General features: G+C 35.5%; 1 protein-coding gene across 2 annotated transcripts in view; it reads left to right on the top strand.

Moving 5' to 3' along the window:
* Positions 1 to 13,303, top strand: part of LOC113094066 (neurotrophin-7-like) — a 31,863-nt gene extending 18,560 nt beyond the window's left edge. The window contains exons 2-3 of one of the 2 annotated variants that reach the window (XM_026259715.1): positions 8,088 to 8,200; positions 11,897 to 13,303. In XM_026259715.1, the coding sequence (XP_026115500.1) occupies positions 11,908 to 12,597 (690 nt within the window). In that variant the 5' untranslated portion in view covers positions 8,088 to 8,200; positions 11,897 to 11,907 and the 3' untranslated portion in view covers positions 12,598 to 13,303. Of the gene's footprint in view, positions 1 to 8,087; positions 8,201 to 11,893 lie in introns of both variants that reach the window. The other variant, XM_026259714.1, reaches the window with a different exon arrangement.
* Positions 13,304 to 17,379: the final 4,076 nt, after the last annotated feature.

Below are 17,379 nucleotides of genomic sequence, written 5' to 3'. Positions count from 1 at the left end.
ATCACCAATCAGACGATTTTACGTTCATTATCATAGTTTAGGAGTAAGATGCATTTATTGTATTTGTGAAACTGTATATGCATTGCAAAATACATATTGCTGTTGCTACACACACTAGCAGCATTCAGTTAGGAGAGAGGCAATATTCTGTGCCAACAGGAGTTCTGTCAGACAAATGCTCAGCCATTTCTCATTCTCTTTCTCTCTCATTCACCCCATTATCCCTCTGTCTTCCTCTCTCTCCTTTTGTCATCTGTTGATAAAAAGAGGCCATCTGTCTTTAGCACTGCTTCATTATCTCTGATGTGTTGTCAGCACCTCAAAATAACCCAAAATACAATGTTGACACTCACAACCAAATATTTTAACAGGTTTCTAAACCTACTGACATGTATTCAGTAAGAAAAAAAGTGCATCTGTTCTACCCTAGATGCTATGTTACATAATTCATGTCAGAGTGCAAATAGTGTAGAATGTTTTATGTCATTTTTAAAAACATTTGCTTTAACTTAAATTTTATGCATACAAAAACGTCAGATTTGTGAGTCATAATTCTGAATTGTGAGATAAAGTCACAATTACCTTATCGTTATTATCATCATAATCATCATTAGGCGAAAAAGGAAACATTATGAAATGCTACACATCTCAATTTTTGTCACAAGACCTTACCACTTTAAATAATGGTGCCCAGTTATCATATTGGAAATATTTTATTACATGTATGTAATGTGTGATATGAAGTTAGTTTCAATACAATCAATTCAAACAATTAATAAATAAACAAATAACATTGTAGCGGATTTATGTTGCATTTCATTCATCACACTGCAAATTGAAGATTAAGTTGAGCGCATTGCATTGTGGGATATTGTATGCTATTAACACACAATTCAAACAATTCACCTACTTATACTTTGCCCTAAAAGTATGTACTCTTTTTTTTTTTTTTTTTTAAGAAAATGTACATACTTTTGAGCAAGTAGCAGAATAGTATGCAAGCTTTGAGACATCATCATAATTACATATTTTACGAAAAAAATTCACAATGTTGCTGCACATGAAATATAAAATGGATAAAATTAAATAAATATTTTTTGATCAGGTTATTTTGATCTATTTATCACTCAAACCCCTTCTCTCGCATATCCACCATGTTTGAAGTTTTTTAACTCTTTTTATCCATGATTGTAGTTTGATGGTAGATTGTACTAATCAAATCCTCATCTAACGCACAAAGGGTTATGAGTAATAACTATTAGAGTGGATTAGGTAGATTCCACAGCTGTTATAAAAATGGTTATAAAAAACACTTACATTTAAATTCTTGAAGAATCTGGATATACTTTCACAGGTAATAATGTGTAGGTTTATGTTTTTAATATGTATTAACTCAGTATTATAGGTTTTTAAACTAAATACATTTTAAATGCCTTGTTATCTAACAGCATCATCTTGTTTTATAGTAACTTACACATTATTGTGAGAAGTATGATGTCAAAATACTTAATTAATTAGCACAAACTCGTAGAAAAACTTGTAGAAACAAATGAACTGAAGTAGATCTGTAATCAGGCCATAAAAGTTAGGCCTGAAAGGTTTCGGCCCGATCCCGACAAGTACATTTTGATTGACAGCTTTTTAAAAGCCTGAACCCGTTTACAGCCCGACATTATTTAAATGTGCGCATGCACACAGCTTTTTTGCCTTTTGTCAAGAATGAGTCATTCATACATGTTTTAACATAATTTATTCATAACTAACGTAGACTAGACCACTTGGAAGTTGGAATAAAGAAATAAAATAAGTCCTCTGTGACATCTTAAAATCTCAGCACTCTAAATAGACATTGGCTCCTTTAGCCTATAAATAGACCAACGCACCAATAAAAACAAGTCATTTTTAACAAATTAAATTAAAATACATTTTAAATTAGGATGGGTATTTGGCAATGATGAAATTAAGATAAAGCCTCCGCCGGATTTGCTTCACACTAGCAGCTGAAATTTAGGCTAATAAAAGAATAATGCCAACATTAGCGTAAATACTCTGTCCACATTATGCATTTAAGACTCAATGAATATATAGTTATCATTTAAAAAACCATTACCCACAGAGATTGGGCTAGGGCTACATGTTTTTTGGAGGAAAACGATTGAATCCACTGTATATGTCTTCAGCGCGCTCCTGCGCTCACTGATGGTGCGTCATTATTCACTCATTATTCTCATTATAAACATGGTCAACACTTTTCAACACCTCAGACTTTGCTTTAGTTGCTGGTGTCGTCTGCTTCAGCATTGCTGCTCATTAATGGAGATTGATTTACGCAAAATAGATTTTAGAGCCTTGTTTTATGAGGCTCATTTATGGCTTTCCCCATGCCATTGGTCATAAATTAACTCATATGAAAACATGCCATTATGTAGTTAAGTGAGAGGGAAAGAAATCAGGAATTCATGTTAAAGGCGACTTGACATGGAAAGTGGATATTTTAGGCCCTTTAACTGTCAGATTTAGTTCTGTGTCTGTGTGTGTTTTCTTCCCCCCACGTGCTCCACATTTATGTCCCCATGCCCTTATCTGGTTATCTTCCTGTTCCTGCTCCCTGATTGTTTCTATTTGAGTCCACGTGTTTCCCGTTTCGTTCATATTGTTCCCAGGTGTGTCTCATTAGTTTCAGTGCATTTAAAACCTGTTTCCCAGTTTTTTCTGCTGGCTGTTATATATGTCATCTCTTCTTGTATGTTGTGTGATTCGACATCTGCGAAATAAAGGTTTCCTTTTTATGGTAATTTTCCAGCGTCTCCTTGTTCCTTCCTCGCCCCCAAGGGAAAAGTAACATAACAGCCGACCTGAAAAAATTAAGCATCACCCCTTCTCCTCATTTTTCTTTCCCCCCCCCCACCATAAGAAGATCGCTGCTCATTTCCTTGCCCTATCCCACCTAGACCTCCCCTTCTACGAGTACGCCAGGGAGTTCTACAAACTCTCTGCAGTGACAGTGTTGGATGTAGTTTCATAACTACCATCGGACCCATGGACCTCCCAGACTTCACCGGACTATGTTGGGGAGAAGGGGTCTGGGGAGTGTCCGGTCCTGAGCCAGAACCATCCGGCCATTGAGTCCACCGGCCGTAACCCTGTCAAGTTTGCGGGCTGCCACTAGTTTAAGTCTGCCATCCGTGGCCCACTTTAGTTCAATGGCTGTTCATATGGCAAGCCCGACGAACATTAATATGGCAAGCCAGCCAAGCGTTCATGATGCCCAAGTTTCAGTTCCAGCCCTAGTGTACTTCCCTTGTAAGTGTCCTCCAGCCCAAAACTCACTCCAGTTCCAGCTCCTCGAAAGCACTTTGCTGTACCTGCTCCTCCAGTGTCAGCACCATGCAAGCACTATCCTGTTTCTACGTTAAGCCCAGGGAGGGCTCCAGGCCCTGAGTACTGCGCTGTAAATCTTCAATTTTCCCATGTAATTTTTTGGGGGGGGGTATTAGGGCTTCAGCCATAGAGGCCGAGGTGGAGGATGGGGATTTGGCCTTGGAATCTGTCCGAGTTACCTCCTCCACCAGGACCACCCGAGTCCTTGCATCTGCCATGGTGGAGGTCTCTGGGGGCCCCACCATCTCGTGTCTGTCCTGAGGGACCTCCAGAGTGCCCAACCCCCCACCCATTGGATGTTAGGTGGCGTGAGGACATGCCTTAGATGGTAATTCTCCAGCATCTCCTTGCTCTTAGTCCCTCGCTCCTGTGTAGAGTGACATTAACAGTTAAAAGTAATAGTTAACATTTCTCTTTTTTTTTTCTATTAGCTTTAGTTTGCCTTCACAGTCAATACAAATATTCAAAGAAGTTGCTTAATAAATTATGAGGTTATTAAAACAGCATGCATAAAAAAGAACCACATGTGCTTGGATTTTGAGTATTTATTTTTATTTTTGTGCTTGTGTGTGTGTGGTTTATTTACAGTAAAAATAAAGTAAATATCTACTTTTCCATCTGCGGATCAGCTTCCCTCTCAGATTTCACTTTTTTTCTCTCTCTCTCTTCTGGAAAGTAGACCATGATGTCTTGTGTTTCTTTTCCATTAAAATAAACAATGGTTACAACCACAAACCTCAAACCACTGTAGTCTCTCAGAAAAACCCTCTTGTCATCATCAATTTCTGCCAGAGACTGTTTCAGGTACCAGCCTGTATCCGAGCCTGTGTTTCACAGTCATGTGATAAATGTTAGATGTTATAAAAGTCTGTGAGTGAAGAAAAAGTGCTGCGCAGGATGGAGGTCTTCAGTAAACCATTTTGACCCTCAGTGGCTGCGCTGCACTGTGTGTTTATAAAGGTTTCACCAAAGGGAGTTCGGAGCTAATTTATGTAGCATTCAGAAGTGAACAAAGTGTACTCAGAGCCACAGGACTAGAGGGCTAGTGCTTGTGTATCAGTTTGATGAGTGTGTGTTTATACATGCCGCACATGTGCTGGTGAGGAGTGCTGTGGCCCTTCATGGAGATTTCTGTCCAAGAGAGCAGCAGCTCCATAGCTTTCCAATATTTTAACATTAATGACTGGTCCCATTAACTACACTTAAGCATACTTTTAAATATAGCACTAATTATGGAAATAATACTTTAAAATAATATAATTTACTGAACTGAATGTTTTCAGACACTCAACTGCATGTTATTTACAATTAAATGAAAATGTATTATACTTCACATTTGTTGAATGCAATTAGTTCATTCATAATCGACTCGCTTGATATGTATATGTAATTTCATAATTACTTATATTGTCTAAAATGTGGTTAACGTGTACTAAATATACTTTATTGTCATTTCTGTCATCTTTTATTTAAATTTTACAATATGTCATTTAAATAGTTTTTTAATCGTATGTAATCATTTTTAATGATGAATTTGCAAATAAGTGCATTTAGTGGCCCTTTTATTTTATTAATGTTACATTATTTGCAAGTACAGTTTTTGAATACACTTTTAAGATTTGAAGTTCACATTGCACATTGAGTACACTTAAGCACACTTCTTTTTCACTTCACTTTAAGTGCCTCACTATGACCCAGAAAAAAAAAAAAAAAAAAAAACGGGGAACCAATAGAAATGAATTTTGTGGTAGTCAACATGTTGTTGGTTGAGCTTCACTTGTAATGAACCTGGATTACTCCTTAACAGGTGTGATGTAAAAACCTTGCAGTGATTTCTCTTATCTCTCTTATATTATTGTTAAGGTTATCCCAACACTATAAACTGCATGATATTGTCTTGTTTTACGATTTAGATAGATATGAAAATGCTGGCGTTCATTCACGGTGTAATCCAGATGCCAGGCAACACATTATTGGAGGCGTGTCTGACAAATGTGTAAGTGAAAGCACAGTGTTAGGTTAGGTTAGGTTTGGTTATTGTATGGTATGGTATGGTATGGTATGGTATGGTATGGTATGTTATGTTATGTTATGTTATGTTAGGGTTAGGGTTAGGGTTAGGGTTACGGTTAGGTTAGGGTTAGGTGGTATCTGTGCAGTTTCATGCGTGTGAGAGCTGCTCCATACGGCAACAATGGGTGTGGCATCGGTTTTAGATCTTATCCTCTGCTTCAAAACATATGCAGCCAAACATATACACAGCAAGATTCATGCAGTTTAGTCTATGATTTGCTTCCATGTGCAGAGCTGTGACAATGAATGCTTGGATTTACTCCCAGATGTGAGGATAAAATGTTCATGCAGGTTTGCCCTCTAGTGATGAATGCAAATAAAGCACTTTTTCTATCTGTGCTTTATTTACAGTTTCAATTACATCTTCAAGGGGGGGGAAAGTTCATGATAAAATAAGAGTTATCAGAACACACAATAAAACTGTCTTAATTTTTCAATAACTTTTGTGAAAATGTCTAAATATAGGTGAAATAATACTCCATCATTATTCAGCTTAACAGATATGTTTATTTATGTACAAATGTAATGACATTCTTATTCTGACCTGTATTTATTCAAATAGGCTGTATAAAATAATAAATTATCATACAAAAATGTATTATATTGTAATTCATTAAAAACATATTGCTGACAAACCGGTAAAACCTAGTGGTTTTGAAGGATAGTGTCAAAGATTGTTAAAGATTTAAAATGACAATTAATGAGTTTTTGGGGCTGCACTGTGATACTTAAATTGTCTTGCAATGTCATTGAATGTTTATTTATTTATTTATTTTTTAATATCTCTGACAATATTCTTTTTTTTTATATACAATCCCTTTTTATTTTTGACCCAAACCCCCTTTGACTGTCTGGGGCCAGTTTTTGTTTGTTTGTTTGTTTGTTTGTTTGTTTTATGTCAGGAGAAATGGGAATAGCACACTTAGAAATGTGTATTATTCATCAAAGAATCATGAAAGAAATTTCCACAAAATATATATATATATATATATATATATATATATATATATATATATATATATATATATATATATAAAAACAAATGCAAAACATTTTCAGCACTGATAATAAGAATAATACACAAAAAAGTTTCTTGAGTAGCAAGTCAACATATCAGAATGATTTCTGTAGACCATGTGACACTGTGAGGAATGATGCTGAAAATTCAACTTTGACATCATATGAATAAATTACATTTAAAAATATAGTCAAATAGGATTTTTTTTTAACAGTAATGTAAATGTAATTCAAATTTGAATTTATTTCAACCTAAAAATGTATTGATTTAAATATATCAATTATTTTGGTTTTGTAATAGTACAAATAATCTCAACATTTAAAAAAAAAATCCATCACAGCAATAAATTATATTTTACAATAGAAAACATTTTAAATTGTAATAATATTTTAAAGTACATTGCTTTTGGCATTATATTATATTATATTATATTATATTATATTATATTATATTATATTATATTATATTATATTATATTATATTATATTATATTATATTTTTGGAAGATGCTTGGGTATTTTTATGGATAAAAAACTAGCATAATTATTTATTATTTTTATTTATTTATTTAATTGGTTATTTTATTTAATTATTTTTTATTAAAAAAAAAAATAGTAAATGGCCTGTTTTAGTTTTTTAAGTACACATCATGTGTGATCAGCTGAAAGCCACGGCGTACAGATTGCAGACCATCTGCTCACTATTCTCTGAAAGTTAAGGGTTGCATTTGAAGACCACGCGTAAAACTGTGAAAACTGCATTTCATGTCCAACCATCACACCCTTATGAACACTGCATGAGAGCATAGACATAGAGTAGTGCATTTTGATCAATACCACTATTATTGCACAATAAACATTATTAATTTGCCTACAAGGAGGCCTTTGAGACTGTGCCAGCACAGACTTGGCATTACGCCTGTGCATTGGCTCTACCTTATAAATAGAGTGGCAGTGTTTGGAAACAGGCTTGTCTTTCTGTTTCACAATATACTGGATTTTACAGTAAACGTGATCATAGGCACTGGGTGAGCAGGATCGTGCTGCGACTGTCTCTAAATATTTTTTTTTTACAAATACTGACTTTACTTGGCTCCTTTTGACATAATACATTTTGTACGAATGTTTCTTATTTGTGGTGTAAATATGGAAGAGGCGGTTGTTTGCAGGGACTAGAACGAAATTGCTTTGGATTGCTTTTGGAAAGGATGTTTTGCTTATAAGCTGCGCAGGTAATATAAATCATAATCCAGTTTAGTTTGCATAACAAATTTAGATCTTATTTATTGTTGGTGATGCAATAATAAGGTCTGTTGGTTACAGGGCTCTCTTTTAAATGAATTCCTTGTTTATTTCCAATTATATTAAAGCTTCAATATGTGGCATTTTTTATACAAATCAGAAAGCTCAGCCTGATGGATGGTTTCTTATGAAACACTTTCTAGTGTGTGGTTTAGAGGGGGCAGAAGTCTCATTATGAAGTGTCAAATATCACACGTTGAGTCTATTATGAGTCTATTATTTTTGTGTCTGCAGATTTGCATTCAGTCCATTGAATGCATATACTTGAATGTTGTTGCAGCTAAAGTGCCATGGTATGTGTGTGTGTTTTACAGAAGTAGCAGACACACAGGCCAGTCCTGATGGCAGGCGCTTGGGGGTCAGCCTGCACTGGACTCTGGCTCTAGCAGCCCACTGGGCCCTCACTTCAACTCTTAACATTTCACAGGTCAGTCAGCAGAGATGTGTACTGTATACACTCACACACTGGTCTGGAATACATGCCTGAGTCAGTATCTTTTATTATTAAATAAATAATATTATTCACCAAGCATGCATTAAATTGATCAAAACTGACAGCAGCAGAGACCTTTCAAGACAATTTATATTTTTCACTATTTTATGTTTTGGCAAAATATATGAGTTTATAGAAATCATATGTTTTTGTATGATCTGCCCCATTGATGGTTATGTTTAATGGTAGACATTCCTTATAAAAATATGTTTACATGACATACTATACAATACAGCCAATAATGTTGTCGAAGTGATTCCCATTCACAAGGATCAACAAAAATGACTAAAGTGCTGTATGATTCAAGCCAGGCCCAGTAGTTGGGGATATCACACTACACGCCTATAGACTGAACACAAAACACACTGTTGTCACCATTTTTTCACACAAATTTGCATTTTTGTCATTTACACACAGATGTAACATAAAACAAAATATAATTTGCTCAAAACAGTGTTGTGCAACGAGCCCCTATAAATCATATGTGTTCGTATGATTCAAATCATAAAAATTTATACAAAATTGACTTTGTAAAATAGTTACTTTTTCCCATGGAATTAGTTTGGACTCTTATATTCTTAGAAACATCTGTTTTAAATAAATTTTGTCCAAGCTTAGGTGTTGATCATAAGACATTTATTGAGTAACAAATCGGTATATTAGAGTGATTTCTGAAAGATCATGTGACACTGAAGACTGGTGTAATGATGCTGAAAATTCAGCTTTGCCATCATATGAATATATTACACTCTAAAAGCTGCTGGGTGGAATGACATTGCTTGAACTATGCCTTTTAAGAGGGAAGACCAAGAATGATGACTCTTCAAAACAGACAACTCCAAAGTTGGTTTGAGTTCTGCAATGAACAACACAGACATCAATGGTTTTCATGAAATATGAGCACGTAATCACACTGTTGTTTCATCAAAATGTGAATTAAACAGGCAGGAGACAACAGAAACATTTATTCTCTAAAAATAACTTACATAAATCTCAAAAGAATGATGCTCGCCAATGTCTCTGGCTTTCAACATCTACAAATCAAACATTATTTTACTCTCAGTAAAAAAAAAAAAATATATATATATATATATATATATATATATATATATATATATATATATATATATATATATATATATATATATATAAAATAAAAATACCATGAAATTATGAAGTTCACTTGCCTTAAACTGTCTTTCCCTCTCTTCCAAAGAAGATATCCTTCTCCTCACTCAAGCAGGCTTCTGTATCCTAAACTCCAAAGTTAGTTTGAGTTCTGCAAAGAAAAAAGGGGCATCAATGATTTCAATAAAATATGAACATATAATCACACTGTTGTTGCATCAAAATGTGAAGTAAACAGATAGGTAACAACAGAAATATTTATTTTCTAAAAAAAATTACTCACATCGGTCTCAAAAGAAGTAAGGTATCTTGTCTCTGGCTTTCAACATCTACAAAACAAACATTATTTTAGTCTTAGTAAAAAATAATAATAATAATAATAAAATACTTATTTAGCCGTTGGCTAAACATCTGATGCATATGGAACACAAAGTGGAAACACTTCAAGAATATCGAAGTCGTCATCGGATTGGTTGAATTCTACAGGATTTCCACGAGATGTGTGTGTTGCGTTCTTTAACGTTCTGCCTTGAAACAAATATACTGTGGCACCAAACCCCTCACGAAAGAAGAAAGCCATCGTGTTTACAACTGTGACGGCAAGCACTTATTAGGATCAGCTAAACGCTGGATTTTCAAAAGTATTTGAAATATTTAAAGTTTGCGGCATAGAATCTTTAAAATAAGTCAGAGAGTTTTACACAGCGGTCTGTTATTGTGGCGACATTTCCATGCCTTAAAACGTGACGGTGAACAAAACTGTGATTGGTTGTTTGACATGTCGGTCAAACGGCCTCATGGACGGGCCTTGGCCAATGAAAGCTGCCATGAATTTCAGACCTTCAGACTGAAGATCTGGCTACGCGAGACTAGCCTCTGTGTAATGTTAGTTAACTCCTGGTGTGGGCACAATGAAGATACAAGCTCAACAAGTCTGAAATATTACATTCAAAACATTAATTTTAATAATTACCACTTCAACAGCCTCAAAATAATTATGCAACTCTTTATTACATAACGCTGTTTCCTTTAGGAAACTAACTTGCATTCAGTTTAACCGCAAAAAAATAAGATAACAAATGAACATGAGTGTAACCGTAACCAAAACCGTCTATTATCACCTCAAAAAGTGCAGATATTTTAAAATCTTATAAGACATTCACGGACGTTATATTAAAAGTACTTCTTCCATTCAGTAAAAGAGGCCGTTAAGACTGAGGCGAAAAGCGCGTCCGCGTATTTTCAATGTAAGCTCTTTTATTTCCGCCTTTCATGGAACCTCAAAATACTCCCGGACATAAACAATGAATGATAACTTTATATTTTTAATCTTTACTAACCATAATGTCTTTCACTTGCTTCTCGCACTCTGAGAAAATGGTGGCTTCTCGCTGCAAAGTTTTAAAAAAAATGCTTAAAAGGATGGTTCAACCAAAAATGAATATGTGATGTTTATCTGCTTACCCACAGGGCATCCAAGATGTAGGTAACTCTGTTTCCTCAGTAGAACACAAACTAATGCAGTCTATCACTATTATAATGTAAGTGGATGGGAATCATGGCTAAAACATACAATAAAATAAAAAATACACAAACAAACACAAATTAAACTCTGCGGCTTGTGATAAAACATTGATGTATAAAGACACAAAACGATTGGTCTGTGCAAGAAACTGAACAGTATTTATATTATTTTTTACCTCTGATTCATGCATTGTCCAAACTGTTAGAACTCTCCTGAGCGCGTCCTGTTGTGCACATTCTCAGCAGCGAGGCTTCTTCTTCTTCTTGCTTTATGGCGGATCGCAGACATATACATGCATTACCACCACTTATCTCTCAAATGGACCATTGACAATCTATCTACAATCTCAGTTAAGAGTTCTAACAGTTCTCTGCTGAGAATGTGCCCAGGAAAGTTCTAACAGTTTGGACATTGCATGAATCAGAGGTAAAAAAAAAACATTATAAATACTGTTCAGTTTCTTGCACAGACCGATCGTTTTGTGTCTTTACACATGAGTGTATTGTCACGAGCCGCAGGGTTTAATTTAGTTTTGTTTGTGTATGTTTTAGCTGTGATTCCCATCCACTTACATTGTAAGAGTGATAGACTGCAACGGTTTGACTTGTGTTCTCCTGAGGAAACAAAGTCACCTACATCTTGGATGCCTTGGGGGTAAGCAGATAAACATCACATCTTCATTTTTGGGTGAAATATGCCTTTAATTATCTTTATTAAATTTCTTTGTATTTTTTTCCCTTAAGATGTTTGGGTAAAATATGTCCTGGACAGGTTTTCGAAAGCTTTCATGAAACTCATACAGATGTCAGATTCTTCATGCATATCTCAGTAATATCTTCCATATGAGCAGTTCTCTATTCCTGCTGTGATTTTAAACAGCCAGGCCACCTTACTGACAGAAAGCAAACTGTTTAAAAAAATTTGAAAGATGCACATTTCCATGTTGTTGATTGTCTTAAATGTCTCTTTGCTAGCAGGACGAGTGCCCATGAGGTCGTTGACGCTGGTCCTCCTCATCCTGATCAGCGTCCAGGCTGCACTCATCATGGGAGGCCACACCCAGGCGCAGGGGCCAGCCAATCAGCATGCAGCAGCGCATCACTCACCCAGGCCTCGCGGCCAATTCAAGCAGGACTCACACCACGATGACCCAATCCCCAATGTGGACCCCAAACTCTTCAACAAGCGCCGTTACCGTTCACCTCGTGTGCTATTCAGCGACGTGGTACCTACAGAAAATGATACAGGGAGCCCCAGGCGCCCACGTGTCCGGCGGAAGGCCAACGATCACTTGAATCGTGGTGAGTACTCAGTGTGTGACAGCGAAGAGCACTGGGTTGGCAACCTGACCCAAGCCACAGACTTAGCGGGCAATGAAGTCACCGTGCTGCCGCATTTTCGCATCAACAACATTGTAAAGAAGCAGCTGTTCTACGAGACCACGTGCCGCGTGTCGAAGCCAGTCAGTGCCCCCAGGACAGGTCAAGGAGCCAGTGGCATTAAAGCTGGAACCTCTCGCTGTCGTGGGATCGACAACAAGCACTGGAACTCTTATTGCACCAACACGCACACCTACGTGCGGGCGCTAACGACCTATAAAAACCAGATCGCCTGGAGGTTCATCCGAATCAACTCTGCCTGCGTGTGCGTCCTTAGCCGCAACTCATGGAGGCATTGACTGACTTATTGACTGGTGTCTCAGCCAATCCACTGCAGCCTCCTGTCGTAAGCCCCTCCCACCCATCAATAATAATAACCGTACTGCCAAAGTCGGTAATCTGAGACTCCGCCCCTTTTCTGATCTCTTTATGACATTGCAACCCAGTCCCCTCCTACCCTACCTCACTCTGTAAATTATTGGTCGTTTAAGTTATGAGGACTGCATGACATATTTATATAGTTTATACATTCAGAATATAAATTTATATATATATATATATATATATATAAATATATGTGTGTGTGTGTGTGTGTGTGTGTGTGTGTGTGTGTGAGTGTATATACAGTATACATAAAGCAAGCTTTTGTTGTGTTGTTGATCCTCTTATTTATTAAACCCCTCACTTCAGTATGTCAATGCAAGACTGCATCTGTTGTAATTTCATTCAGTATTCTCATTAAAACTTACTTTTCACAAAAGCAGTTAATTTAGTGCGAATAACCAACCCGATATCATGGGAAACATCACTATTTTATGTTTTTATTTTGTATTCATTCATACGACAAAAGCAAGAATGAAGGTCCAACTATAAACATAACCATCAGTGGGGAGTAAACAGATCGTACAAAGATGTAGAAATGAGATTGTGTTGTGAACAAATTACCAGTTACGAACAACTATGAGACTGTGTTGGAACTGCATACAGAGCTGCATTTAATCTTCATTTTGTGGATGATTTCTCAGTCACTTTCTCTCCCACTTTAAAAAATTACCAATATGTAAACTTTAGTTACATATAAATACTTTAAAGTAACAAAATGTACATTTGAGGTACTTATCCCTTATGAAACAAAAATATATTGCAATATGTTGGAAAATATCATGTAATATATTAGGCATATATTCTTATATATATTTATTTTTTCTAATATATTGCAATATATTGAAAGTGGCAATCATTTGTATATTTTGCAATATATTATATGTATCATCAATATATAATTAAATGTATTCAAATATATAAAATATTAGAAAATAAAAAGGGCAAATAATATATTACAATATATCACAATATATTTTAAGAAATATATTGGTAAATATATTTTCCTTTAGTAAGGGATATCTGAGGTATAAGTAGCATTTAGGGTTAAATAAATATACAAAGATGTACCTTATAGCTTTCGTACCTTGAGGTATTGCTCCAGAGACAAGTCCGCTATTTATTTTTAGTTTTCATAAACTTTATACCTTTTTAAGATCAAAGTTTGAAAATCACACCCTGATGGAGTGTTTTACAAGTAGGACACATTTTTTAAGATGTTGTAAGAGTTGATGCTTTTATCGATGCAAATTAGATCCATTGCTAGCTCAAGCTACAGGAACACTGTCAGAATGTACTTCACTTTGTAGCTACATCACTACCTTAGGTGTACATTATTTTCTAATAATACAATGGCCCCGTTGTCAATTATTCTGCTTATACTATGGTTACAACACCTCACATATAAAAGTTCATGTTAACCATATTTCAAAGACATATGAAATTGCATATAAAGATGTATTTAAGTCCTATTTAATAGGGTTTCAAGAAAAACACAAACACACAAATGCATGCTCATGAACACACACACACACACACACACTCAAGTTCAACTAAAAATATACATTTTCACAAGGGTCTAGTTTGAACCAGGAATTCAATTACAGAAATTATTGTCTCCTCTACATTCTTGCAATGCACTTTTGTTGTTAGCTTTAGCCGTTAGTCCCTACCAAAGCTAATTGGTTGCATTGCAATGATAGCATAATCCAAGTCACACAGAACTGTTTGTGCTAGCTAAGAAACAGTTCAGATGAATAAGAATGCTAGAATGCCTTCTACTTTAAACCCCAGTTAAGTTTAAACAGGTGTGCTAAAATGTTAACGCTATTCATTTCAGAAGTACTGGTAATGCAAATCTACTAATGGAGTATGGAAAATGAAATATTTAATGCAAGGCTGCCAACTCTCAAGCATTCAGCGTGAGACTCACAAAATTGACCTAAATCTCACGCTCTCACACCACAACCCCGTATTCTCATTAGCAGAGCTGTTTGTTTTGCAGCACTGAGCAGTTGTTTTACATAACTTTATCATAAAAAGCCACCAGCACTTACAATAGAGCACATGTTAATCTGTGAACATGTTAATCACGTTAATCCTATTTCTGTAAAATGTTTGTGAAAATTATTATTATTATTATTATTATTACGTTTATTTAGACAGGGACAGATAAAAATAACATAGATAAACTTTGACAATCATCTGATGCATGTATGATAATGTTTTTAGCTAAAGCTAATTTACAACACGTGTCCCTAGTAGGGCTTTTTAGTACAACAAAAATACAGTTTTACATCAACATCAACATTAATAAAAGAACGGGAAAGAAAAAGGATAAAAATGTAATACAATGGAAAATAATAAAAAATGAATAAAAGTATATAGAAAGGGCAAAGTCAAAAGACTAAATATGAGAACAACATTGTTCCTAAAATAACCACAATTATAATTGTTCTTTTTTTTTTTAAGGTGGCTAATGTCGGAATGCATTTAAGATGATCTGGCAGAGTTAAATGTAATGTAAATCTCCCAAGAAATTCTGTACAGATACCAAATATTTTGACAATCAATATATACTTAATACACTTCTGCTAATGCAAGGATTTTGTGTTTTTTTTTCCACACCAAGCCACGCCCCTCCATAAGACCCTCCCCCATAACAAAGCCAAACACCACAACAACAAAAAAATCTCACTCTAAACTGAACTCAAAAGTTGGCAGCCCTGTTTAATGTTTCATTTGGAAAACTATTACAGATGCCATGTAAGCATTTCAGCTTTTGGCAAAGTCATTTTCTAAAGCTGACCTAGCAAGACAAACACACATCTCATCTATTGCAGAATTTGATCCAATGAAAATGAAAGAGAGTTGCCATTATAATGCACAGCAACAACTTTTTTTCTTGTTCAGTGTCAACAGATGTGCATCATAAGTTCATCCACTGACGTACAGTTGGCAATCAACAAAAAGCATCTCCCTGTCTGTTTCCCGCTCAGTGATGAATATGTTGTTTGGAACCGGGTACTAAGGGACTAGTTGTGATCCCTTGTGTTCTTTCCTTTCCAGTCCATGTTGGATCATATAAAAGATCTCAAATAAATGAAACAAAACTTGCACTCATAGTGCAATCAGCTGTGTGAGGTGACCTGGAACATCTAGCAGACATTTCAGACTAGAATCTCGCTCTGGGTTCTCGGATCGCCTCCAGAAGATAAACAATGGGAAAGACAGATCGGCATTAGTAACTGCAACTAAAGCCATGAAGGAGACCATGTGTAAAGCAAAGCAGCTGTGTTGCCGGTGGTGAGGTGCACGCTGCACGGCATCTGGGATCTTGTACTGGCATCATGAATTAATGAAGTTCCTGGCAGCGGTTCCTGAGAAAGTGTCCTGACTGAACCTCTGTCCGTGCAAGAATGTGTTTATGTATTCTGGTTAAAGAGTTCAGACGAAGACAGAAGACCATGGGAGAGAATATGTGTGTGGGGGGCGGGTGACCAAATGTCCCCTAATGGTTATAAAAAAAAAAATGAAATCACCTGCATTGTGGGAAAGTCCAATAGTGAGCTTGATTAAATGTCTCAGATATAATCTTGAAATGCCAAAAGGTTTATACAGTACATAGCATAATGTTTTTCCATAATTTTTCTGCTGTTGCATTTCTTACGTCACTGACATCTAACTGTAAGTTATGTTAAGTGAAGCAATAGCGATGCTTTATTAACACAATCAATTGATTCAACATTGTTAGTTAATTAATGAACTGATGTTATTCAATGTTAAACGTTATTTATTCATCATTCAATGCTTTTTAATTATATAGTCCAAATGTTTGGGGTTGGCATGATATGTATATATATATACTGTATATTACATTTGCTCACAAATGCTGCATTTATTTATTAAAAATACAGTAAAGCACATTACTATTGTGATTTTTTTTTGTACAATTTAAAATAACAATTCTTATATGAATATATTTTAAACTATGTAATTTATTTCTGTGATGTAAAGCTGAATTTTCAGCATCATTACTCCAGTCGTCAATTTCCCATGATCCTTCAGAAATCTGATATGCTGTTTATTTATTTATTTATTTGCAGACTTCTTTGATCATTCAGTTTCAGTTTGATCAAATGAATGTGTTCTTACTGAATAAATGTATTTTTAAAATACTTCATCGGCTGGAACGCCACATATGACAGTGAAAGCTAGAGTTAACAGTTTATAAAGTTTTAGATATGAATATTGTTTTTACACAAATGCATCACTTCACTTCAAAAGGCTTTTATTATCACCCCACCTTATTAACTGAAAGAACCTTATTGTAAAGTGTTACCAATAAGTTTTATCAATTTATAAAATGTGTTTTTCCAAGAATAAGTATTTGCATGTGAAACAGAAAGCTTCTGAACTTAAGGGCATGCTGGCACAAAGTCCTCTTGCACACAAGTACTGTATACTGTAAGAACAATCAAAGTACCTTTCCTGTTTCTTATGTAGTAATTATGGTGTCAATGTCACTATAACTGGATTACAGCCATTAAAAGAAAATTCACTGAAGTGCAGCTCAGATGTAATTGATAACGTACCGTGCGAGTTCAAAATAAAGCGGAAGGTGCAGAAACATAGTGGGTGGCTGAACTGGAAAGACTGTTGCAGCTGCAGAGGCCGCGGAGAGAGGCCCTGTGTCAGAG

The sequence above is a fragment of the Carassius auratus genome, unplaced genomic scaffold (genome assembly GCF_003368295.1).
Source record: "Carassius auratus strain Wakin unplaced genomic scaffold, ASM336829v1 scaf_tig00215236, whole genome shotgun sequence".
Lineage (NCBI taxonomy): Eukaryota > Metazoa > Chordata > Actinopteri > Cypriniformes > Cyprinidae > Carassius > Carassius auratus.
The sequence above is the reverse complement of the archived record's forward strand: the minus strand, read 5'-3'. Positions and strand labels throughout refer to the sequence as shown.